Source organism: Amphibalanus amphitrite, unplaced genomic scaffold (assembly GCF_019059575.1).
Source record: "Amphibalanus amphitrite isolate SeventyFive unplaced genomic scaffold, NRLGWU_Aamphi_draft 000368F_arrow, whole genome shotgun sequence".
NCBI lineage: Eukaryota > Metazoa > Arthropoda > Thecostraca > Balanomorpha > Balanidae > Amphibalanus > Amphibalanus amphitrite.
This window is the reverse complement of record NW_024881862.1, coordinates 30,774-57,904: the sequence shown is the minus strand read 5'-3', so window position 1 is coordinate 57,904 and position 27,131 is coordinate 30,774. Positions and strand designations below refer to the sequence as shown.

The 27,131-nt window shown below is 47.8% G+C and overlaps 1 protein-coding gene across 1 annotated transcript in view; it reads right to left on the bottom strand.

The window, feature by feature from the left end:
- LOC122389694 (cGMP-specific 3',5'-cyclic phosphodiesterase-like) overlaps window positions 1–27,131 on the bottom strand; it is a 67,194-nt gene that overhangs the window by 20,614 nt on the left and 19,449 nt on the right. Inside the window, exons 3-15 of the mRNA XM_043381967.1 lie at window positions 26,571–26,680; window positions 25,879–26,040; window positions 25,208–25,297; window positions 24,794–24,934; window positions 24,364–24,474; window positions 22,420–22,554; window positions 21,742–21,894; window positions 21,187–21,289; window positions 8,150–8,276; window positions 7,343–7,448; window positions 6,960–7,103; window positions 3,280–3,459; window positions 2,048–2,201 (exon numbers count right to left, since the gene is read on the bottom strand). Of these exons, the coding sequence (XP_043237902.1) occupies window positions 2,048–2,201; window positions 3,280–3,459; window positions 6,960–7,103; window positions 7,343–7,448; window positions 8,150–8,276; window positions 21,187–21,289; window positions 21,742–21,894; window positions 22,420–22,554; window positions 24,364–24,474; window positions 24,794–24,934; window positions 25,208–25,297; window positions 25,879–26,040; window positions 26,571–26,680 (1,716 nt within the window). The remainder of the gene's footprint in view (window positions 1–2,047; window positions 2,202–3,279; window positions 3,460–6,959; window positions 7,104–7,342; window positions 7,449–8,149; window positions 8,277–21,186; window positions 21,290–21,741; window positions 21,895–22,419; window positions 22,555–24,363; window positions 24,475–24,793; window positions 24,935–25,207; window positions 25,298–25,878; window positions 26,041–26,570; window positions 26,681–27,131) is intronic.

Genomic DNA, 27,131 nt, shown 5'->3' with positions numbered 1-27,131 from the left:
AAGGGGTGTGGTTAAACACGTTGAACCACACGACTGCTGACGTCACTATCATATAGTTGTGAGCTTTTTGGCAGGTATGGGAAACACCTTCCAGCCCTAAGGCCGGGAATTCAATAAATGTCACCTCGCTTTTTTTTAGCAAAATCACCTCGGGCCTAACGGCCCTCGGAGTTTTCGCTAAAAAAACCTCGGTGACATTTATTGAATCATCCCGGCCCCGGGCAGGAATATACTAGATGCCGGCAGCGCTCTTGCGTTGCCTTGGGCCAGAATTGGAGGAACGGTACTGAGGGCACACACCGGGCAAAACCACCGAAACCCAGACTGAGCTTGGACTGAACCTGAAACCAACCGAAACATCCCAAAAATGCTTGAAAGCACACGAGATTGGTGTGGATATCTACCTACAGTAAGATATGAATTAACTGCACGTGCATAGTTCATGCCCCAGGCACCCCAGTGCAGTCAATTTCATGACATCATGTAGCGTGTGTCTAGTTCTATCAGTGTACCGACTTTTGTGTCGCTAGATCGACGTTTCCCGGGATCAGAGGATCCCTCGTCAAAACCGTTATCCGCCCCCCGCACGCGCAGCTTGCACCCCTCGGATATTATCTCGCCGGAATGTCGTGATCAAATGTATTCTTCTTATGACCTGCAAGTTTTGAACCAGTTAGAGCTGCCGTTTACCCTGCAGGCGTGGCAACGTACGAAGGGGTGCAATCGGCTTGCACGTGCATAGCTCATGCACCACAGAGTTTAGCTCAACCAAATGTGCATTATTTTGGAGGCCTTGCCTGGGACTACCATTGAACCGATTTTGAGGTTGATAGCTTAAAATTTCTTTGAGCCAGAGGACCTCACGTCAAAACGGTTTCCCGCCATCAGCACGTGCAGCCTGCACCCCTCGCAGACGGTGACCCCCCTGGAAACTGGTTGAAGGTGTTACCGATGTGTCCCGCCAGTATGGCTTTGCCCGTGACCTCGGGTTGACCTGTAGCCTTGACAAAAAATTTCGTGTCACCGAAACTTTGAAGCGGAATAGCATGTGCCACGAAGCACCGAGCGAACCGAGGCCAGCACCAAAAGTTTACCTCGCCGGAGACGAATCAAACGGTCCCACTTTCGTCCCGATCGGTCCACCCATTTTGACTCCAGGTCCAAAAAAGCTTGGACAAACTCACTCACTGACAAACAGGTTCAGCCGAACTTTTTTTCAGCGACCCACCAATGGGAATTTCCGGATGCAAAAGCATGCTATCGCATGCTTTTGATCCTCCAATTCTGGATTAATTCTTATACGGCTAATTTTGTATGAGTAAGAATTGCAATTGGTAAAACTGTTTTAATCAAGGATCACTATTTGGTCGCTTGTTTAGTTCGCTTGTTCTGTTTATTGAGTACGTTCCCACGTACACAATAGTGAATGGGGCCCTGCTTTTTAGCCATGATTTATAGGTGTTCGAATCATCTGAGTTGCTGTTAGCTGTCGACGATAGCTGAAATGTGTTGTGCATACCTACACACACGTCTATCATGAGTTAATTATGCAGTGACCTGATGAGCATCGGGATTGTTAAAAACTTTTTCATTAACTCTTTGAATACTGAACTTTATTATTCGTGATGAGCACATTCAGTCAGGAATATAGCCCTGCCAAGTTGAAATGGCATGGTTAAAGTCAGTCGCAACTTAGCTGAATGAAGAAAAGGGTGAGCTCAATCTCATATACATAGATCTTCTGGCGACTCTCTCTCTCTCTCTCTCTCTCTCTCTCTCTCTCTCTCTCTCTCTCTCTCTCTCTCTCTCTCTCTCTCTCTCTCTCTCTCTCTCTCTCTCTCTCTCTCTCTCCCTCTCTCTCTCTCTCTCTCTCTCTCTCTCTCTCTCTCTCTCTGTCTCTCACTCTCTCTCTTTCTTATTTCATATAGGTACTGTCTCCCGGGCCAAATGAATGACCGAATTATCACCTCAGATTGAATAAAATCGGACGGCTATTGATATTGCGCGAAAGGGATATAAACTCAGATTAAAACGATGATGTACTCACGCTTCTTGTTGTGCGAGTCGTGCCAGTCGGGTTGTCCGTTTCTGATGACCTGCAGAAACTGGGGCTTTGTTTTGAAGTATTGCTCTAAGTCCGTGGACAGGATGGCTTGCTGCACCGTGTCCATCACTTGTCGGTAATCCTCGGGCTTCAGCACCTAAAAATATGCAGAGACACGCACACAGCGGTCTGTAACAGCGTGGTCTAACCCTCGCCCGCACATGCCATTTTCCCATCCTAGAACGCACATGGGGGGGGGGGGGTGGTTGCCACCCCCCCCGCGCCATTTCGTTCCTGTTGGAGATAGAGCTTAGCAGTAAAGACCAAAAAGATTCTTTGGGAAGAGACGAATCTAATGATACCCAGTTTTACCTTCTCAGGTCAGTCATTGACCTTCCAGGTCAGGTCAAACTAAAAAATGTTGCTGTTTTGGGTCACCGTTGGATATCAAGTGCGCTGCTTATCAAATACCGATGACGATGCTGTTTTCTGGTGCCAAGCCAGCTAGAACCTCTTTGTCACACTATCCGACCAGAATTTTGCTGCTGAGGTCATTTCAGGTCAAGTTAGGTCAAGGTCAATTATATGTGTTTGTATGTCTGTGTGTGTCTGTGTGTATACTGATGTGTGCACCGATTGTTTTTGGGTCCATATCACATGAAATCATGATCTGAGAAGCCTTTACCAAAAAAGCAGTCAAAAAACTTCACAAAAAGTAAATTCAGCTTGCCTAAAACGCAATTATCTTAGATGACCTAGGTTGACCTTGACCCTGACCTTGACCCCTGTACCTCGTCGAACAACATGTTCCATGATTGGTGGGAGGTAAGACTGGCAAAAAAGGCCGAAATCAGGGTGTCAAAAGCTCACAAGGCCCATGGCAAACGCAAGATGTTGAGAATTGGCCATTTGGGTCATGACATGACCTGAAAAACAAGGTCATATCTCCGAAACCAAAAATCACAGAAACTTGAAATTTTCAGTGGACATCAAGAAAGGATAGACGAGCAGCTATACGAAAAATCAGCCTTCTAGCTCTAAAAATGTTGAGTGCAGAGCAGAAAGACTGCCTGGGGGGGGTGGCAACCACCCCCCCCCCCCATGTGCGGGCGAGGGCTAATGTACAGCGTTCACATACGAGTACCTTTCAGCGGCTACCATTGTTTGAAATTTGGGTTCAAAACTCCGATGCTTTCATTTTCCCAAGAGTTCATTAAGCTATCAAAGCAACCCACCTGGAAGATGTTGTTGCCCTCGCTGTTGAGAATCATGACGCACTGGTCAAAGTGGTGGTGCTCCATGGTGCTGGTCGAGTAGAGCATGGCCAGCGGGCTGTCCGTCTTGGACTGGAAGGCGTTGTTGGTGCCGCGGTGGTCTAGATCGTGCGACAGACAGGCCACCATCAGACCCAGCACCTGACCGCAGACCGTGTCGCTTTAGTTATTGAGCTGCCGTCACGTGGCCGGAGGTGCGTCAACCGTGGACCGGGGCATATAATCAGCTGCGCCATCTGAACTGTGTCATCTTGTGTCACCCGTGTTCTAATCTCAGCTGTGTCGTTCGTGTGTCACCAGTATACTGAGCTGTGTCACCCTGCGTCATCCGTGTACTGAGCTCTGTCACACTGTGTCACCCGTGTACTCAGCTGTGTCACCCGTTTACTGAGCTGTGTCACCATGTGTCACCCGTGTACTGAGCTGTGTCACACTGTGTCACCCGTGTACTCAGGTGTGTCACTCTGTGTCACCCGTGACCAACACAGCACTGTGCTGGGCACTGAACTGCAATTACCCGAGGAAGACACGGCAGGTTGGCGCTCCCAGTAAGCGAGATGCGTTAGCATGGGAGGGCATTGGTTGTAAGCATTGCGAGACTGCCGTATAAAATATTTCAGACTTTCTGTGCGGGCGCCTCTCCAGAACGCGCCGTGTCTCGGATTGGATTGTGTTCCGGAGCGTCCCATATCCCATTGGGGAGGTGCCGCACAGCCCGTGATCATATTACGACATACGGCTCGTCCCGACGACCGCTCGCTGCGAAAATGGGTCCGGCCAGCGGGTGTCGAAACCCGGAACTATAGACATTGGTCGGAGTCTAGACTAGTGATGTCAATTACAGAAAATCGGAATACCGATACCAAACCAAATACCAACCAAAACCGTGGGGAAATACCGAAACCGAACCAACTTGGAAAGATGAGGGAAATACCAACTTTTTACCAATTTCTTAGCCTCTTGTACACAAGTAAGGTTTCATAATGCCAACAAAATACCGAACACATTAGGATTGAAATACCAAATACCAAGTTGGTATCGGTTTGGTATCGGTATAGTTACCAAAAAGTTGGTATCCGATTGACATCTCTAGTCCTCCAGATCGCAACCGCCAGGAAACAAGGTTCTGGAATGATTATGTATCACGCTAAGAGATAGAGAGAGGCTGATAATTGAGTAATTGCGTGAAGTCTTGGCAATTATTGACGGGCATTTTCGGTTCGCAATCCAAGTCTAAGGAACTGACGAAGCCTGTTTGAAGTCTGACGAATTATGCAAGTATGCAAGTCTGACGAACTGCAGCACAGACGAACCATAATGCCAATTCTACATTGCCTCGCTAAGGTAAGTACAATGCTGAAAAGTTGTCAATCGCCCACCTTAATAAGTGACTGGTATTGTTGGTCCAGGCCCGTCCATTAGTCCGTCCGTCTGTCCGTCCATCCGTCCGTCCGTCCGTCCGTCCGTCCGTCCGTCCGTCCGTCCGTCCGTCCGTCCGGCCGGCCGGCCGGCCGGCCGTCTGTCTGTCTGTCTGTCTGTCTGTCTGTCTGTCTGTCTGTCTGTCTGTCTGTCTGTCTGTCTGTCTGTCTGTCTGTCTGTCTGTCTGTCTGTCTGTCTGTCTGTCTGTCTGTCTGTCTGTCTGTCTGTCTGTCTGTCTGTCTGTCTGTCTGTCTGTCTGTCTGTTTGCCGCAGGGGGCTGACCGGCGGTGTCTGTGGCGCTGTTTGTGTTTGCACACGGCTGTGTGTGTGTTTGTGTGTGTGTCTGTGGAAGGTCAATCTGGCGGTGCCAGTGGACTGCCGATTGGAGGTCAGCGCTGAGACAACACAGACGAGCCAATCGATCAGCGCGGTGGGGCGCAGACCCGCCTAATTAAAGCCCCCGCTCGCAGCACAGCGCAGCGTAGCGCTCGCACGCAGCTGAGTTGCACCAGCCGCGTTGTTCGAGCTATCCCCGGGTCTGTACTTTTCCCCTTTGATCACCCAGTCAACGGGGTAGCTTCTCGCTGACAGTGCCATTCTGGTGTCGACTTGGACACGTGCTGTTGAAGTTCTAATGGATCGACGGTCGTCTGATCTTTGGTGGGGTGTGAGAATGCAATGCAATGTGAAATGGATGTCAACACCGTAGTCGTCTGATGTGCTTACAGATGTATAGAATGCAACAAGTGTTCGCAGCTTCTGACGAAATTGGATGAAATGTATGGGCCGAGTCTTTGGGCTGCAGGGCTGTGTAGATGCAGGGCCGGGAAAATGGGCTGCATTGCTGCATTTATAGTTTTCAGGGTGCATGATTGGGCTTCAAGACTAACGACTATGCTTACAACATTACACTCATCCGAACATGTTGCATAAAGTTGCACTCATCACGTGGCCTCCAGCTTACTGTACTCAGCTAGCAAAGAAACAAAGGCACGTTATAAGCCTAGATGACAACATGACACCTCCCGCGCTGGGACTGTAGTACCTACCTACCGGCCGTTATGGATAAAATACCGCATTTCATCTCGGCGACCGATCTCCACAAATTTCGAATCAGCATATGTGCTTATAACAGAGCCGAGTCAATCAGTGGTACAGTGTGGGACTTCCCCGTTCCCGATCCACTGCCGGTTCAGGGGCTCGATCTGCAATATCCCAGGGTACCCCGAGTAATCTCCACTTGATTGGCACGGTCGAGTGGAATATGCAGCTTCGGCTCAGTCCCGGCGACCGGTTGACGATAACTCGAGCGCTGATGGTGAAATGGGTGCTCGATGTCGTTGAAGAACAATTTTATCCACTTTTTTCTACAGGGATATTCCCATATTAACGGCACAAATCAGCGAAGTCTTGATAAAATGCTCGGAGAGCTGGTGTCATGTCTCTCTCCGCATGAACGTCTCATAACGTCACCTGTGTGTCCTGGAGGCCGTGACACCGGTTTCTGTTCATTGTCAGTGATGCATTTAAATCAAAGTCAGAGGCAAAAAAAACGTAGCGTGAGCGGTGAATGACAAACGAGTAGGCATGTCAATACGCATGTAAGCCAATGCATATGCAATATTTAAACATGATTGATGATAACCGACCATCGAAATTCTAAAAAGTTACTTGCTTGAATAGTCGAAAGGAGATTCCACTCAATGATTGGAAGTTATGGTAATTTCCTTGAACGAATCGCATGATCGCTCCAATTTTGTTTGCTCTGGTCGTGAAACATAATACTTATATGGTCAATCCAGGTGTATGCAGAGCGGAAGAATAAAGCGCTATATCGTGAGTGAAGTTAATACCGGGTAGACACGCGATGGATTAGATATCAGACAAATTAGCCACCCCTCACGCACATGAAGATCTACCATCAAATGCTTAATTAGTTATGCGCGTCGGTCCAAAACTCTAATCTGGTGGAGGCGACTTGCGTCGGCTCGACATAAATGTCTAATGTCTACGTATATGCTGAGGGATGTATCAGCGCTGTTCCTTACAAGCATCACGAATTGTACTAGTTAGCTACTTTAAATATTTTTTTCAAAAGTACAAACTTGTGGGTTTCTGACCTAAATGAATATGTATGTTCTTGGGCAAACATGTAAGCTACAGAGGCCATTTAAGTGTCGTTAACTTGTAGAACAGTTTCTTTTTCAGTTTCAGTTTCTTACCTCTTGATCTGATATGAAGCCGGCCATTTTTCCCGTTCTCAGCAGTGCAAACATGGTCTGTGTAACGTTCAGAGCGTGTCTCCAGTTGTGGTACTTGACTGGACGGTAATTTTTCTGTACGCTGAGAATCCAGCGACAAAGCACCTGGGCGGAAACAGAAAACATTCGTGAAAATCGACGGTGTGTGACTACTGATGCCAGAGACACTTGAAGGTGTTCCAAACTCGAGGATGAAAAAGATTTGTGTGTCAAAAAGCCCTTGTAAGGAAGTAAAAATTAAACGTGTCTGCGGGTAACAATTGACATTGGATTACCATGCCTAGTTTTTTATCCTTCCCAGTTCCCACAGTCCCATATCCCGAGATAACTTATACATCACTCACTTCGTAAGGAATTCTGAACTTTTTGATCATGTTCATGTCCTTGAACATCCTGATGGCTGCCGTGCACGTGTCCTTGTTGTCCAACTCCATGTCATCAAACTGATGACTGAAACGCGCCAGACGCGGTCAACAACAGCACTACAAAAACAACAAAATTATAAATAGGGTGTACAAATAGAATAGTTACTAACAAACTTCCAGGCAATTGATTTGAAACAACAAGTGGCGATATTTTGGAACCAGTGAATCAGCAGGTACTGAGTGAGTAACAGCAAGCTGCCAGGCACGACACGCTACAACGACTCATTAGTCTATGAACAGGTCGAGCTGAAATGATACCTGTGTCACGTGTCGACTGACCTGTACAGGTCAAGTTGCACAGCCCAGGTCGTGTGTCCACTGACCTGTTCAGGTTGAGTTGCAAGGCCCAGGTCACGTGTCCACTGACCTGTACAGGCTGAGCAGCAGTGCCCAGGTCACGTGTTCAGTGACCTATACAGGTTAAGCTGCAGGGCCCAGGTCATGTGTTCACTGACCTGTACAGGTTGAGCTGCAGAGCGGAGGGCACGTGTCGACTGACCTGTACTGTACAGGTCGAGTTGCAGGGCCCAGGTCACGTGTCCGACTGACCTGTACACGTTGAGCTGCAGGGCCCAGGTCACTTGTCCACTAACCTGTAGAGGTCGAGCTGCAGAGCGGAGGGCACGTGTCCGACTGACCTGTGAAGTTTAGCTGTAGCGCCCAGGTCACGTGTCCGACTGACCTGTACAGGTTGAGCTGCAGCGCCCAGGTCGTGTGTTCACTGACCTGTACAGGTTGAGCTGCAGCGCGGAGGGCACGTGTCGACTGACCAGCTCTGCTGTGCTCTCGGCGCTGGCTGTGGCGTGGTAAGACAGACACTCGAGCGCCACGCGCTGTTTGGCCATCAGTCGACCTGCACGGGACACACAGACACACATTGGTGACGTCACTGGCCAGAAACCAATGATGTCATTGAGGTAAATCAGCGCTAATTGGTGATGTCATTGGGCCATTGAAGCCAAGCTACGTATATTGATCAGTCCAAGAAAAGTACGTCACTGGACCGCATATGAGCCAGTGAGGTGAATGACGTTACTGGAATAGTCAAGCTTGGTAACCTCAATGGAGAAGTTCAGATCAATGACGCCGCTAGATCGCCGATCGGTCGCATGCTACTCATCGTTGTCGGCCACACTAATGAATTATTTTCCTTTCGAATTAAGCAAAACTCCTACTATTCAAACGGCATATCTGGGAAGCAAAGTCCCATTTCCAAGCGCAAACGGGCCACAGTTACTGCGTTAGCACTATCATAATGCACCTATCCCATCTGTTTTCAGCTATGAGTGGCACACTGGCACACCTCAGCATTGACTGAATGATCCAGCCAGCAGCGGGCAGCTACGAGTTTATTTGGCGCTCAGCCGCGGCTCGAGCAGACGTTTCATCATCTGTGATTGGACATAGGCCGGTCAATTGCAGGCCCTTACCGCTAAGGATTCCTAAGATGTCATCCAGCGAAAAACCGGTCGCAGAAGCCATCATCCGCGCCAAACGAGTCGGCATTGTCCCTTGTCATAGCGTCCGATTTCAGTATCAAATCTTCAAATGCGTATCATCTACTCCTAGATTCTACGTTGTTGTGGAGAACAAACTAGGTATACAAGATTTTGAAGGCCGGTATCCTAGTTTTAGAGATAGAAGCAGATGGTATACGTCATTCCCATACGGTGGACGCTAGACATGTTCAAGTGACAAAGGAAATCATGAATTTAATGATAAGGATTTAGGAATCCCTTCTGTTTTGAGCCAGAAGCGGCGGAACATCTTCAATTAAGGGGGGGGGGGGGGTCACTGCCGACTTTTGGTTCCATTCTTTCCTTGCAACGCCCATAAGGCTAATGCTAAAAAGCCAAAATCAAAGGGGGACACGGTGCCCCGGTGCCCTCCCCGTTCCGCCGCCTATGTTTCGAGCGCCACTTGTCAACTTCATCAGAAGGTGATATCGTCGAAAAAAACGACAAACAGCGGCCTGCATGCGCCACAAAGTCCGTCCATCATGTGTTATAGCATTTCTACTTTCCTGTAATGGTCGACTAAGGCTGCAGTTTGCCCGTTTGCATTGTACTGAACCTTCAATCACGTCAGACAGCCTGTTTCACTTCGCGTCATGTAGTGCTTAAACTAACGGTAGTTGAAGCCGATGGAAGAGTGAAGAAGGTATATCGCTTTCAGCCACTTTCGAACCAACTTCTTGGAGGATGCAAGTTTGGAGCTGTTTCTTGAACTGCATGCATAAGTCGTGTACTCGTTTAAAGGGACTATCCCACCTTCTAAAATGTTGTTAAAACCAGTTAAATTGTGCCCGACTTTATAGATTGGATGACCAGGAACACGGTTCTGGCATTTATTTTTCATTAAACATCTTAGGCTTCCCATATTCCAAACACAAACTTTCAAATATGTGACGTCACAGCCCAAAATTACCTCCTTCCCCAGGCCACATTACTGTCATAAAGCTGATTCTTTTTACTCTGTAGGCACCACAACGAAAATCAGACCAAGTTTTAAGCGATTTTTCAACGAACAAACCCATTTAAATCAGAATGACTAAACGAGGTGACGTCACACTAACGGTCGCTCCATGTTGAAGATAGGGCCTTGTACAAGGCCTATTTTCAAATGAAGGGAACGAATTTCTTCAACACCAAGAGGCCGCGGGGGTTGCAACCTAGATAGATAGTGGTTTCTGAACCTCGCCGCAAACTTGGCTATCTCAACTCAAGCCCCATGTTAAAGGTGGGATAGTCCCTTTAACTTGCGTAACTCTTCCGGTCGCTCGATATGGATTCCAGGTGTATTTAATCTCTATATCAAGGTGCATTGCAAGGTACCTAATGCCTTTGCGTGGCTGATAATACATACATACAACTTAGGCTTCCACTCTGTCAAGTGTGGTAAGTTGTCTTCAACAACTTACCACACTCTGTGCCTACTCAAGCGCATGTTGGTGACCGGCGCTCCTCAGGATATCGCCGAGCAGCTCTCCACAGTAGGAGAGGGGAGAGAGCGCAACACACGGCAGGACGCAGACCTCGCTCTTCCACGGATAAGATCCGAGTCCGGCCGAAGGAGATTTTTGTACCGTGCTGTGTCGGCTTTCAATGCCCTGCCTCTCGCTGTCAGGGAGCAACCACCGGGCGCTTTTAAAAGGAATGTGAAACGGCGTCTGGGCCAATTTTAGAAAGTATGCGTGCTTGTGGGCTATGTATTTTTTTATGTGTGCTTGATTGCGTCACCATCCCCTTGTATTTACTTTTTCACCTCCTATGACACGAACTCAGGAATAGCCATGTTGTATGGATGGGTTCTTAAGTGTTCAATAAACAATAAACAATAAACTTATCCAATAATTAAGAGCGCTTAGATTAATGTTCAAGTCAGAAGCTGTGTGAGATAATAGATACCTATCTTAGGCACTGGATGACGTTAAACCAACAATCCGATCAACAAATCACATAAAGGTTAAATAATTAAATGATTTAGAACGACGATTTGTTCAGACCATGCTGTCGGGATCCTCAATGAATCCTCCATTCGATCCATGTAGTTCACCTAGCCGAAGTTCCTTTTACTCCCACCTTCGGGCTAGGAAGCCTCATTCCATCGGCACTGGCTCCGTCGCCTGAGCCACTAAGCATCAGCATTCGTCTCGAAAGTAATGCTGCCTTTTTTATGTAACGACTCCAATTGTCAGTCTAGGCCACGGGACTATCGGTTGAGTAGATCACGGCTCAGCGACCCCCGTAAGGTTGGCCGACGATGGCATCCCTCTCACGTCTAATGACAGCAGTCCCCGGCCACAGAAAACACCCGCTGCTCCGTCAGCACACTCCGACCCTAGGATGCTCCGTCGTCCTCCGGAGACTCAGAGAGCGCAGTGCAATCATGGAATGTGCTCAGCTGGCGCTTTTGACGATACACACTCGCCTCGTTGACCTCTCTGTGACCTTTTGGAGTCCCCGGAGAGGGCGCTGAGCGTGCCAATGACTTCCTAACTACAGACCCGGCTGTCTGGCTCTGCCCCCGGAGACCGCATCTCGCTTAGTTTTGTCAGAGTCCGAGGAAAGCAAAATCGTGTTTTGTTCGATTTTATACCAAAAGACAAAGACCCAGCCCAGTGCGATCAAATCCGAAGGGACAGAGCCTTGTCCGTGTACTTTCCGTGCTCTGTCCGAGTTCTGTCCGGGTTCTGTCTGTGTTCTGTCCATGCTCTATCCGTGATCTACCCGTGTTCTGTCCATCCTCGGTACGTGTTCTTTCCGTGTTTTGTCCTTGTTCTGTCCATGTTCTGTCCGGGTTCTGTGTTCTGTCCGTGTTCTGTGTTCTGTCGGTGTGCTATCCGTGCTCTGGTCGTGCTCCCAAATCCTCTGTCAGCGTTCTGTCCGTGCTCTATGCGTGTTCTGTCTATGTTCTGTACATCTTCTGCTCGTGTGCTGCCCGTATTCTGTCGACTGTCCGTGTTTTCTCTGTGCTCTGTCCGTGTTCTGTCCGTGCTCCGGCCGTGCTCTGGTCGTGCTCTGGCGCGGCTGTCGACGTGCTCGGGAGCCGGCGGTGCGTGTTTTGATCAGCGCCACCCACCTCGGTCGATAGCGACTCGCTCGGATAAGGTTCCACCGGCCGGTCACGAAGGCAGCCTCGTCTCGGGAGAGGAATCGAGCGTGGACCTTACTTTATCGACACGTAATGCGGTGATGAAGTTCTACCTGTGGAGTGATCCGGCACCAAAGTAATATTGATCCGGCGTACTACCAGTTGGAAAGAACCACTTCGAGTCGCGACGAGATGGAGATTGGTAATATTGGTGGCAAAAGCTTTTAAGGTTTGTGGTAATTGTTGAATGAGGTAAGAATTTACCCAATGAAAGCTCATTATGATCTTTTCTGCATCAAGAGCCATTTTCCAAGACTGTGTCAGGGCACATTACTAGTAATAAGGCCATAAACATTCTAAGTAGGCTAAGAGTTATAAACCGTAAGGTCATAAGGGTTCTTGAGCTGAAGCTGGCGTTAGGACAGCGCGCAGAGACGTCGGTGGCGCCGGCCGTCCGTCGGCGAGAAAAAGGTCATCATCATTGAGCTAACAAAGTCAGCTGCAGCTAACATTAACTTGAGCAAGCATCCTTATAAGTACAGTTTCAGAAAGAATGATCCTGAGACCATGGTGGATCTACGTTGTCCTTGCTGTTTTATTGTGTGACACAAGCGTTGGCACTTGACATGGCATCATCGAAATTGTAAAACGTAGACCCGATGGTGTCGAAACTGTAATCTGCGACGTTGCGGAGCACTGCAGCATTTCTGTTGTGATATTGGATGACATATCAAATGTAGTTTACCACGATCCGAACAGTTTATGTAATTTAGGAACTCGAGTCAGAGAGCGGCCGTCCAAGCAAATGCCATCGAAAGTCAGCCGTGGTAAATCAGACGACTGGTCGAAGTGTTAATTTAGGCGTACTGAACGGTAACAAATCTGTGTTGAAATGAAGAATGCTTTCTGTGTTAAAACACCAATTCAGTGATTTTGAAATGTATTGCTCAATTAGTTAAATATTTGTACCTTCATGTAAAAATTATGACGTGGCAGCACGGTATGTAAAAATAAATGATATTTTTACATTCCAGTATTATCAAGCAAATGTTAATACACTTTAGACTAGTGCACTTTGAAGTGATGCAAAAGTTTTGCGTGGCGCATTAGGACTTTCATCATTCATCATTCTCTCATGACTTCTTTTCATTGAAAATTGTCTGATACTTCATATTGATAAAGTTAACCGTCATGTCTACGCTTCTGGTTAAATGACGAGGGATGCTCTAATAGCTGCTAAAGTCAGATATTACTTTGCTTTTGTTGCCTTTTATGCACGGACTTTGCTATTTGCGATATTTGATAACTCATCGTATATAGCTACCTGCATGTAGGTAATTGTGTATTCACTCGCACAGCAAAAGTGTGCAAACTGCAAAACATTTTTTGTAGCCATTTTAAGCAAGTGCTACTTATGTTTTATGGCCATCGGTAAGATTTGCTTCGGTGGGTTATTAATGATAGCAATAAGCAAGTTTCCAAAACTTTTACCTCGCTGCTTATGGCGCCATCACAAATCTGTTGAACACAAGCCAGATGTCACAGAAAAGCTCCTCTTCCATTCCAGGCCTCGGCTGACTGGCAACACCGACAGGGCGTGGGCGACGATCATGAATAGCTGATGCAAGTGCATCTTCTCAATATGCCGCATATGTCACACCGTTACCCGTCATGGTGCGCCCCCGTGCCGGTATCATCCGGAGCGGATGGCGCCTCTCCGCGGCAGGAGAGGGTGCAACTCCGAACAGAAGCGCCGTACGCCGGCCGGCTCAGATTTCCATTAGGCTGGCATGTAGGTCGATATGCCTCCCGGCCAGCTACATGCCAAATCCATCGGTGCGAGGCGTGCCGGCGCAATATACACGGGCGTCGCTGCGCCGCCACGCCGCCGCGCGGTATAAGAGAACAGGCGCCACGACCACACCAATCACAGCCGTGGCTTATTGCCGCCGTACCAATTGGATTCCGTGATTGCGGTTTGTGTTACGGATTGCCCACACTCGAACTGTAACTGAAGTGTGGGCAATTGCACTATAATAAATATGACACGTCTTTATTGTCAACATCGGCTTAACCCGCGCCCTGCTGGGGGGGGGGGGGTGTTTGAACACTCCCCCTTGTGGTTTTTCGCGAATATCTCAAAAACGGCGGTGCGGAGCGCCGCCGTTTTTGGTACACCTTATCGTACATCAATTCTACACATGTTGTGAAAATTTCAGACCAAGGTCATTCAAGGTCAGGTCACCAGGTCACTTGAAGTGACCTCACCTCATAAAAAGTTTCAATGTCTGTCATAGCTACACCGAGGGACCGAGCGCTTTGAAACTTTCAGCGATTGCTAAGAGCAATAGCATGTACAAAATGTATATCTCAGAATTTTGATATCGATGACCTAAGGTCAGGTCAATTTTGCGACCTCCCCATTGGGAGGTCGCAATGGGAGAAAATTCGTCAATGGGAGAAAATTGAAATGCGCCTCTTTTGGACAAAAGACATTATAAACACTCCCATACACCGAATTACAAGTGGTTCAGACACACTGAACATGAAAATGGTGTCCGTGACCCTTGTTTATGCCCTGAGGTCATCTTAGGTCACGAATGGTATCTAACAGTTTTTCGCAAATAACTTTTGATAGAGGCATGCTAGAGCAATGAAAACGCCTTAGATGTGTTCAGCTCGACGATACGGATCGACTGATATGCAACATGACCCTTTCCGGTCAGGTCATGACCTTGACCTGAGGTCAAATTTTCAAGTTGACCTTTCAAGGTCAACTTATAGTTCATTCGATGCGTCTTGACGAGAGGAACACAATGCCGGTAAAAGTAAGCTCGTACAAGGCTTGGGTCAAAAGTTATTGCAGAAAAACTGTTTTCGAAAAAATCGGCTATTTTTGCAATTTTTGCCCCCTGCAGGCAAAACCGTTGACGTTAGGTCAAATCTGAGAAAGTTACTCAGAAAGGGCTTTAATAGGGCTATCGAATGCGCTTTTCCGCGGCGCTGTAGCTCTATTGGTTCTCGAGTTATGCATTGGCTTCTTGGAAATTTTCGACATTCGACCTGGAAATCGGCGAAATTTTGCCTTCAATGACCTCTGGTGACCTGACCTTTGACCTGACCAAAAAATTGACCGAAGTGATTTCGTCATTATTTTTGACGCTCTTTCGAACGCCGCCTTCCGCGTATCGCTACGTGGCCCAGGAGCCGAGTTACAAGGGGGGGGGTGTTCAAACACCCCCCCCCCCAGCAGGGCGTGGAAATCCAGGACCCCCAGCCGGGCGCGGGTTAAACCTATGACCGGAATAAGAAACAGCATATGAGAATGCAAAAGCGTACAACTAAAAATGAAGTGTCAAAAATATAAGTAATATCTTAGTGTCGACCGACTCAGGAGTGAGATGAGAAATTACTTGTCGTGTTTGTTCTATTCCAACAGCTTACAACTTCTCACGCCTGCTGCTTCAGATCTCCGCCGTCCGTGGGACGTCTGCAGTTGTCTGTTATCCAACTACGGACTGCAATCTTCCCCGTATTGCCTCGCTCCTAGTTCCGAACTTTGCTCTGGCGCGTCACACTGGCATGGCGGCGCCAGAGCGGCTCGGTGGCTGGGCATTCGTCACCGTCCCCGCTCATACGAGCGCTTATTGATCCGCGAAACGGCCGGCGGTCCCGCGGCGCTGCCTCCGGCGCCGGGCCGACCTCTCTGAGAGCAGGAGTTAATCACTCAGAGGTGACCTTGACCCACTGCCGCCGACGGCGACCGGGCCACAGGCCGGGGATTTTAGTACGCAACTGGTGCGATTTGTGGTCTGATCCAACTCATCTTTCACGGGGTGTTTCAAGGAAATCAACGGCAGCTTTGAGTCTATTGTTTCAGTGAAATGACAGGAGAATTCAGCGTTCAGGATGAGCTCTAGAGGTGGCAAAAGGTGAAAATTCTGGGAACCAGACTCGAACCAGACCCGGCTGGACATATCTGGAACCAGTCGGACCCGGTCTGAATTGGAACCGGAACCGGTTGGACCCGCTCCCCAAAAGTCAATTAATACAAACTATTTGTAGGTTTTATTAGTTGTACCATGTAAAACAGCCTTTTTTCCCACTGGGAATACTCATGAGCTACAGTGTGCAATGAAACATACATGAGCAAATATTTTCTTTCCATTCACTTCATATTTTGCAATCATATGTAGTGTGGTGCAAGATGTATGGTTTATGGTGGGACCCGGTTGGACCCGTCAGAAAGTTTTCAGGAACCGGTCTGGACCCATATGGGTCCAGACTGGTTCTTTGGACTGGGTCCTCGGGTCCACATTTTGCCACCTCTAATGAGCTCAATCGATGGGACTTCTAATGGTGTCAAACTTTACCCGGTGCACGCCACCATTGCATTGGTCTGCCCGTATTACACCCAAACTGATCGATGCGGTGATTTTGATTCTCCTAAAGTTTGTCAACAACAGATATTTGGTGGTATCATTCGGTGGTAGTGCTCAATGTTCGTGGCTGGTTAGAGAAACCTGCAAGCAGATTGGCCAGATCTGGCAACTGAGACGAAGTGAGCAGCGTGTTGAAGTAACAGATACATTTCTTGTGGTAAGTCGGGTCCGTTTGGTTAGAGCCTCGACTGAATACGGGTGTCAACAACAGACATTGACGAAGTGTAACTAGACAGCAGCAAAGAGGCGTCGCTCAAGCTCTCAAGCTGGCGTCGCTTCTTGGCAACAAGCCTGCTCGTAAAGGGAACGACTTCGATGTCTTTTGTCGTCTCACGGTCATTCATGTCGCATATGGCGTCACGTCTGGCAGTCTCTAGTCCGTGCTGTAATTGGATTGGACTGCTGAATGTTACGTGATACCATGGTCTCCTTTCATCATGAGTGCTTGTTAGGCTTGTCTAGTATTACATTACTAGGCAGCCCAATACGTGCCATTGAACACTGGCCTATGTCGTGACTTCGTACTCAATGCAAGATTGATTTTCTCATGCAAGCTGTGAGCGAAATGGGGATACCAGAAGGCAGACACAGCGATTCCACATGTTCCTGGATTCCCATGACAAATAAAACGCGTATTTACTCGTTATTAAACTACAAGAAAATCGTCGCTTTCGATGGAAGTTTGGTTGGAAAGCTGGTTAATTGACCCACTAAGCAACTTACTGAGTTGATACGGTTTATTATGACAAATGTGTATTCCCATTGATGATTATCTTCATTTCATTGTCCGATGACCGGTGACTTCTTTCAAATAGTGACATTTCTTCTAAGTTGTAGAAGACCTGTAACAAGTGAACAGGTCCTTTCTTATGAAAACCCTGTAAATGTTCTTCCAAAAAAGCTTAGGTATATACGATTGAAAACTAGTACAAGCACTCCGAAATTAGTAGATTTAAAATGGTTTTTATTAGAAAAGGTTAGGGAAAAAAACTGAATGAAATTCAAGCAGCATGAATTATTCAGAACATTAGACCATTATTGAGCTGACGCTCTTGTTGGCCTTTTTGAAGTCGTTGGCATATAGGAGTGGAGGCGATCAGAACCCCTCAGCCCCTGATCAAGCTCGAGCTTTGCGGAAAAGCGGCGTGTTGCTTGTGACAATCTTGAGAAAGCCGGTGGCACCCGATTTTAAGGTCCTAGGTCAGTGGTTGACCTTGCAGCTCAGATCAATTCCCCCAATACCGGAAAATCGGGACCTGCCCCAACTTCGTGAAATTTTCTGGGATACTTCCTCCGTTTGACCGTCTCTCTGACAGGGGTAAGGAGCGGGTATGACATGAGAGATGCTGCCGGATCTATAGACTATGAAGCATATAGGCTCAAGCATAGGCTAAGTAAAGAGTGCAACTATGGGACAAATATACACCTTCATACTTCAGTCAAGGAAGGTAACCTACAGATGCAATAACTGAATGGAATGTATCGTTATCTTACCATTGTAATCTGGCCAATTTTTCATATTGCGACATATCGCATTGCATTGAATTACAGCAAATCCCGTTCCGGAGTAATAATATGCTAGAAAGATTGCTTCCGCCTGGGGATTGGGGAAGCCATATCGGTATTCTTTTACTGATATATGTTGGAACGTACATACCTTTATACCGGATTGATGTCGATACAGTATTGGGCTTCCGACGCAGAAATAATCACGTTACGGCTTTGTCGATATATTGCAAAGCCCTTGCGGAATAATATCAAAGCTAAATGTCAAGAAGTCGTAGCAATACAGATTGACAAATATGATTCAGTGCTAAAAATCAAAAAGCATTTTCCATTCAATGAATATCCTGACGAGTGAAAAGACATAAATTGAAGATGGAAGGGACAAATTTGATGGAAACGTATAGTATATTGTTTAAATTACACCAAAAACTATACACACAGTTTATGTTTATGTATATACACCACAATAACTAATCTCGTCAATTGTAATACATTGCCGTGTAAGTGGACCATATATTTTCGCTCATTAACAATGCAAAATGCGCCGGCTAATAGAGTCGGTTCATGACAAGAATGTTATCCAACCGCAATTTATAAAAAGCAACATCATTTGTTTGAAGCGTTCTTCACTTCAACTGGCAAGAAATCTGGACTCAAGGTCTGCCTACACTGAATTTTCCATCGCTACCGCCACATGAGATGTAAAAACAATTGATTGAGAGGCGTCCGTAGCTCATCAATCAATCGGTATTAGGGTCCCCTAATAAAGTTTAGTGGCCCCTCTGGAGTGTGATGACCAGCTGGGTCGGAGGTGGGCTGGGGAGCGGCAGTCCGTGGGGAGGGGCGAGGGCGGGGAGGGCGAGGGAGGAGACGAGAGGACAGACGTCAGTCAGTGAGAGGGGACGACGGTGACAACAGAGGTGAGCCGCGAGTGGCGCGTCTGGTTGCGTGATAGCGCGTGTGTGGTAAGATAGCGTGCGTGTGCTGGCATCATGCAGCCTCTATCGTGCACGGATACGGTGGTGAGGGCCAGAACGGGACGCGGACCATGGACTCCGCGCAACACTACGGACCCGGCACCGTTGGAATGGCAGGTGGGTCCGGCCCGCCGGTATCTGCATTGTAAACACGTGTTGTGTACAGTGTCGTTGGCTGTCTGTATTGATGAAATGCGTTCGGTGCGAGGCCTGGGCATAGGCCGGTTCGGCGACTGACCTGGGAATGTTAGGTCAGTGCGGTACGAGGCCTGGCATAGGCCGGTTCGGACAGAGGCCGGTTCGGTGAGGCCGGTGCGGACAGAGGCCGTATCGTTCTTTCCGCCCCCTTCTATTTCTGTTGGACAGTCGATTTCTCGCGAGTTTCGATCAGCTGGCGCGCAGAAGATCAAATGACAGTCTCCGGAGCCGCCGAGTAACATTGCAGACAAGATCGAGATCACTAACGTAAGACGAATGGCTTTGCTGTTCGAGAACACTTGGGCTTGTAGTTTCGCTGCTTCTCGCATCAGTTTATTTTACGAGAGTCGGGACAATTAGATCAGATGAAGCGCTGAGAGTGATCAGCGCGACCGTCTAGTACATGCCATGGTGAGGCGTTGCGTGGTTGATTTTTGCTATATCAGCCTGCACGCATTACTGTAACAAATAATGTTTCCGCGGGTATATGCCATCTCAGTTTGGACACGTCGTCCTTGAGGTCATGTTGGGTGCGATCAAATAGCCTGGAAATGCCGCCCTGAATACAGTTTGCATTTTGAAGCTCGCTTAGCACGAACAGCGTGAAACTAGAAATATTTCTATTTTCTAGAGACGAGCGATTGAATACAGCGGCTTTTAACACTGTCAATGATATGTAGCTTGTCGAGTCATGCGTGCCAAAAGCCAATTTTTTTCATTTCAATGGTTTATTCGTTTCGGTTAAGTGCTCTCCATCCACACGAAAAGTTACGTGATGCAGGAGAAAACACCAAGCAAACTGCATGTACAGCCCTCAAAAGATTAAGTGGTTGCTAATATCACAATTGTCGATCTGTATTGATAAATACGTCTACAGCCTGTCAAAAAAAAAGAAACTTTGGCTGTGTCCTAACGAAGCCTCTCCTCAATTCAAAGTCATTCTATCTACGTACTTGAGGGTCTGTGTTATTCAAAGCTATTAGCTACCCCAAAGACACATCGGTTGACCAGCTGCAGCATCTCCTCTGCTGGAGGGCTGTATGTATGCTCGTTACTAGCATGAGCGCACTAATACAAAACGTTGGATGCTAGATATAAAGATACATATTAGATGTGTCTCCGAAAATGCCAACGTCCTTCAAAGTCATTCAAGGTCAGTGAAATCCAATCCGAGGTTCCAAACCATGCAATATTTCTTTGAGAGATTGATTGCTTCAGCCTGCAGCGCTACTCGAGAGTCGCTTCCCTCAAGCAGTGCCATGCCAAGATTTATCGTTTTGAGTTTTCTATGTTATGTACTGAAGTCATTCATGAAATACGGTGAGATTATGACATCACAGAAGATTACTACAGCAAATCGCCGTAGTAAGCACAGACTCTTAGTATTAAGTGCAATCCTTATAAGGGCTGACACCGGGATTTGACCTAATTAGCCAATGGGCTATCCACTAACCAAGAAGCCTGGAACTCTACATAGACCGGGCATTTTTGTCTTTTCGTGAAGCACGCCGGGCATATCTGAAATATAGCTCGATTGAGAGCCCTACACATTAGGGTTCGCGCAAATCTTCCACCTTTATAGCTCTATCTTTGTCCTTCGTCTAATTGCTCCGTGCTGTTTGGGAACCACAGATCTAAAGAGCTGGAACCTGCGTGGGCGTAAAAGTTATTCTAAACCAATCGAAACATTGCGATCTCCTGCACATTCATCGGTAAATTGAGTTATGAAAGCTTCAGTTTTCAAAACCTCTGATTATTTAATGGGCTGCTTCACCAATTGTTTTTACTCGTATTGCTATTCAGAGTCATAGTTGCAGTTTCTGAAGTTTGTAAAGTGCTATAAAAACACTACTGTGACCATCGATAATTTTTTTCCCTTCTCGGTTACAAATTCAATTATAACAATAACGTTTGACCAATATCCAGCTTTGTTTCCTACAAGCGCATAGTTCCCTGGAAGCTTCAGCCCGAGAATCGATCGCTGGCTGCTCAGCCAAAGGAATGTTCTGAACTAATTTCAACTAAGGAAAATGATGTCTGTACTCACAGGCGTTCTCGTACATCTGGCTGTTGTGGATGCCGAGGCCACAGAACACGCCGAACGTCTCCACTGCCCGTATATCCTGGTCCGTGAAACAGTGGCCGTTCTCCTGAAAAAGAACAAATGAAAAGGCATGAACCCTGAAAATTTGCATCAGCGAATTTCCTGAGATATCGTAGTGCAGAACGAAAAGGTCTCTCAATCTCCTTCACTCTCTCCCTCTTCTTCTCCCTCTCCTCTCTCTCTCTCTCTCTCTCTCTCTCTCTCTCTCTCTCTCTCTCTCTCTCTCTCTCTCTCTCTCTCTCTCGCTCTCTCTCTCTCTCTCTCTCTCTCTCTCTCTCTCTCTCTCTCTCTCTCTCTCTCTCTCTCTCTCTCTCTCTCTCTCTCTCTCTCTCTCTCTCTCTCTCTCCTACGATTAGATATACTAGACCGCGTTAATTTCAACAACCCCCATCGATTGAAATTCCTGCCTCATTCTGACCCGCTCCACCTCTAAGTTCGCCCCTTCACCCCGACGCCCCAGGTCCTCTTTCCTTCCCGCACACTCCACCCTGCACCCACCTTGTTGATGAAGTGTGCCACTCCGATGATGGTGTGACTCTGGTTGTGGATCGGGATGGTGAGCACGGAGCGCATCTTGGAGCTCCTGTCGTCGTGGTGCCACCGAATGCCCACCGTCTCGCCGTCCTCATCACCGTCCGAGGTGGCCATGGTCTGCGAGCCAAACGGAGTGTGAATTCGGCGTCACTCAGCCGAATGGCGTCTCGCCGGGGTCGCGGATAAATGGAGAGGGGACGGGAAATGGGCACTGATATCTGACGGGTCAGGGCTGAGGGTGGCAGCTGGTGCCGAGGAGCCTTCAAATCACTGATGGCCAGCTGCTGATATTGGAGGCCTTTGTTTGAATGATGCTGAAGATATGAGATAAGCGGTGACAGTTTGGCCAATATGAATCTACGATGCACAGCAATGTCATGAGTTCAACCATAAGGAAGTTCTGAACCCTAGAATACTTGGAGGGTAGCTTATATTATTTACGGTTTGCAATGAGGTGTCAGATGAATAATATATAAGCCAAAATTATCAAAACAGATTACATGATGTGCCACCCAGAGATACTTCTGTGTAGGTATGAGCAAACCACATCGTCCCTAGTACCTCGTCTGCAATACAATCACTTTACCTCCGCGCCCCCCCCCCCCCCACCGAACAACCCCACCATACCCCTTACCGACCCACCTCTCCAGTCTCGAGCACACGGAGCGCCACATCATGTAGAGGCAGCTGCCGGAATTCGACTTCAGGCAGCGAGCGAACGTTCTGTTCACCCCCGGAGTCTGTGGTGAGGCTGAAACACTGGACGAATGTGGCCGCCTGCAACCGGCAGACAGCGACAGGTGAGAGAGGTGTGTGGGGAGCGGGAGAGAGAGAATGAGAGGGGAGAGAGAGAGAGAGAGAGAGAGAGAGAGAGAGAGAGAGAGAGAGAGAGAGAGAGAGAGAGAGAGAGAGAGAGAGAGAGAGAGAGAGAGAGAGAGAGAGAGAGAGAGAGAGAGAGAGAGAGAGAGAATGGCTACGATGGTAAAATGGTGTTTGCTAATCTGAGAATACGAGCAGAAATGTGGATTAGCAAAAGATATGTTAGCCGGTACACAATTTCTTCATTATTATTTCTTGCGAAGCATGAGGCGTTAAGGGCCAAGGGAACAGCACAATTTATTACCCTCGCGACATCATTAAATGTTCTCAAGCACCTTAACCCTATTCCTGGCGGGGGGGGGGGGCCTCAGGAGCCCCCCCCTGAGGTTTTTTGGTTATTTCTCCCAAACGCGTTGAGCTAGGAAGCTCAAATTTTCTAACTTTTCCTAAAAGGCTTCTACGCAACATGTCTGAAAATTTTGAGTTGATCTGACCTCAGGTCAGGTCACCAGAGGCGGTTTGGTGACCCTACCTCAGAAAAGTTTGCAATCACGCTAGAGCTAGAGTTTTTGACCGATCAATTTCTTCTCTTCAGGGTTTAGTTAGGGTACCAGTATGTGCAATTTGTATATCTCGGAATTTTGATATCGGTGACCTAAGGTCAGGTCAATTTCGCGACCTCCCCATTATAAGTCAATGGGGGAAAAATCAACTCCCTGTTTTTACCACTAAAACGGGTCGGAATGGCCCCATATACCATACATGACTTCATATACGATCAACCTTCACTACCTTGAGGTCTGTTTTGCTGTTGGGCAGCTGTGAGGTCATGTGACGTCATCAAAGGTCACCAAAGGTTTTTGGCCAATAACTCCGTACAGGAACAAGATACAGACGCGTGGATGGTCTCATTGTGTTCAGCTCGTCAAGACGCATCGAATGATATACATGATGACCTCGAGGTCACGTGACCTGAGGTCAACCTTTGACCTTGACCTTTCGAGGTCAACATATATATCATTCGATGCGGATTGACGAGAGGATCACGATGATGCCCTTAGTTTGTTCCTATCTTGACTAATTCGAAAGTTATTCGAGAAAAACTCTCTCCATATCTAGCGCCGCCATTTTGACTTTTTCAACCCCTGTGACGTCATCTTTGACCTGACCTGAAAATGACCTTTGTAAAAATTGTAGATTTTGGCCGTGCGTATCCGATGCCGTTTACCGCTTGTCGCTATCTTGCTTCGTTCTCGAGATCTCAGGGGGGGGGCCGAATCGGCCCCCCCCCCCCCCCCCGCCAGTTTCTTGTCCCGGCGGAGCCCGCCAGGAATAGGGTTAATGACCATTAAGTTAGCGATTCAAGTGAAATTAACACGCTCCCGGGGGGCCTTAGCTAAGCGTGGCAGCCTGAATACCGGACCGACGGCAGAGTACAGGGTCCCGGGTCGGGCGTCGGGTCGACACCGAACGACATGTCGCGTCGACTGACACAGCATCAAACCGGTGGTAAATAGTGCGCCTGACAGACTTTCGGGACGTCGGAAGAAGACCTCAAAACGGTGCCGGACAGGATGACAGACCAGACCCAGTTGGGTTGCATGATAGTTTATCCGACAGTGGACTGTCTATTGTCTAAGGGGCAATGTCAGACTGGTTGTGAGCAGGTTGCTGGACAGACAAGCTGACAGCTGCCAGGACAAGCTGTCGGACAGGGTACTGGACACGTATTTGGAGAGGGTTCACACTGACTGCCGACGCTCCCACCTGTTCCGTGGTGCCGCTCTCCCGTGAGGTGGTGCGGGTCACGGGCAGAGAGCTGGACAGCTGGTCCGAGGAGCGCACCGGCGGCAGGCCAAACTCCGAGCCCGTCGCCGTCTGACGGCCACAGCACACATAAAACGGTAAGGTAGGAGACAAAAGTCGTTGAATACATAATCCAGTCCAACAACATCTAGTCGAATACATAGCATACAAATCAACGTCGAATGCATAGCAGTCCAACAACGCCGAGAGTTGCATGAATAGTATTTCACTCTGACATTTGCAATGCGTTTGTTCTGTTTAATTATGCCTTGATGATGTTTTCTTCATAAGGTGTTTGTAACTGTACGGCGCTCGTTAGAGTTGATTTACATTTTAATTAGGCTCAGACGGGGCTCACTGGGGACGGAACACAGGGAGGAGAGCAGCTCACCGAGTCGTGGTGGTCGTCCCGCAGGAAAACAACCGCCTGCTCGCAGTGTAGCAGGTCCGTGGCTTCACGCATTATCTTCTTCACCAGGTTCTCCAGACTGTATTGCTCTACGAAAATCCCTCGCGCTAGATTTAGAAGAATCTGAGAAAAGTTGCAACTTTATGAGGTAAGAAAGTTTTAATTTGTAGGTCATCAATCACCCACGGGCCACGGCCACTTCTCTTGTGAGAATGAACTATTGTAATTGAAGACAGCGTCTTCAGCGTGTTCTAAGTTTTGTTCTGCGGCAATGGCTCCCCGCCGAGTCCGATTTCATTTAATTTAAAAAAGAGCTTCTTTAGAAACGTTCTAAATAGGTGCAGGCTAGAAAGCAGCAGTGTCAGCGGTGCAGTCTTTCTCAAACATTTAACTCACCTGGTTCTTCTTAAATTCTGATATAGACAGGTCGAAAAGTTGGGCGTTCTGAAGTCCTATTCCACAAAACACCAAGTATTTCTGGAATATCTGGAAAGGAAGGAATTACATGAAAGAATGGTATTCTGATCAATTATAAACATGAACATTATCCATAATCTAGCCGCAGGTCTTGAACAATCTGTCAGCAGAAATGATTTCAACTTAATTTGCATTTATCTTTCCATGTGTACTCAGACATTCTTATTTCGACATATCGAACGACGAACAAACATATAAGTCCGATGGCTTTGTGATAAGTCACTCGGAATTCCTGGCACGCAGTAAACGTAGCGCACTAGCCTTCACGCCGGTAAAGTTTCCTGCCCAGTTTGGCAACAACAACGGAAAGTTTGTGCTTGACCAAACCACAAACTTTTGCATGTTGTTCCCATATTGAGCTGAGAAATTGGCTGATGATGGGCTCAGTCGCGCAAGCCATGTCTTTTTGTTATGATTTCCAAATTACTAATTGCATAGCCTTCGAGGCCCTTCATCCTCGACTTCGTCGGACGTCGAGATAAGAATACCCACCAAGCAGTAAACCGAAGCTGCATTTCCCACTAAATTATCTCTGCACTAATTGTAGCAAATTCAGTATCAAGCGATGAGATAAGAGGTCGGCTCCCCACCTGCACGTCGGCCTCGGTGAAGGCCGAGCACTCGGCTCCTTGCTTGTTGATGATTTGCGCCACCCCGATCACCTCGTCAGCATGGTTGCAGATGGGCATACAGAGCAGCGAGCCCGTCTTGTAGCCGGTCATCTCGTCCACCTCGGGGCTGAAGTGCGGGTCCTGGGGGGGGGGGGGGGTTGCGGGGAGATATGGTCACTGGAAGAGGCAGGACGTCCTGAGGGGCCGTGGGGAGGTGCGGTCACTCGGAGAGGCAATACTGGGGGTCGTGAGGAGTAGTGGAGGACACCAAGGGGCGTTGTCACCATTCATACATATAGGGACTGAAGCTTGAGTTTTGTGGAACGCATAGGGGGCAGGTCTCCTGGGGTACACGGTCATCGTATGTACACACGAGTACATACATACAATGATTGTCTGAGGAATATGTACTGTAATACGGTGGAACACCGATGTCGATACTGTGTCGATTTTTTTTTTTACAAAACGGTTTTTGCGGCGCAAAAGAGTTAGCATAGTGGGGTTACCTCGGATAGTAAATTCCCCTATTTCGCGAGCCCTACGTAGGAGCCCTAAAATGCATATATACAAAGCCTATTGTGCTTGCAATGAGTAATAAATTTATCAGACGAAGATCAGCGGCACGCTCGTGTCAAGTACCTAAGTATCAATCAGCCACCGTGATAACTGACCAGATAAGCATCAGCCAGGTTGACGATCTCCTTTGTTTGCGCCACGTAGCCGGCAATGCCCAGTCCGAACGGAATTCGGATCTCTCCGGCTGCCTTCAACTGCATATTTCCTGCCGAAAAAAAACGACAGAAAACGATGATTAAAAAATACCGCAACACCAATGACAAATGGTGACAAGTGGTTAAAACTTAATTAAAAGGCGCAACACAAAAACACAATATCATCCAGTTTCGATTTTTATTTCATCTCCTACCGCGACCAAATATGTACGCATATAATTTTGAAATATGATCAATATGCAGTTTCAATTACGTTGCTTCGTTCACCAGGCTACAGCGGAAATCCGGTGTGAATTCGACCAGTGAGAAAACAAGAAACACCGGCAGACTGGCTGTCTGCCGTCACCTGCAGGTGACGTTCGGTCGCTTAGCGGAACAGGGGACGGTTGGGCTTCCAAATTAAAACAAGAAGGTTCGGTTGCTGTTTTTCACTGGCGGTCGCAGCCGCTAGTAAAAGGGGGGGGGGGCAAACTCACACTCGCGGGACATAACATTTATCCG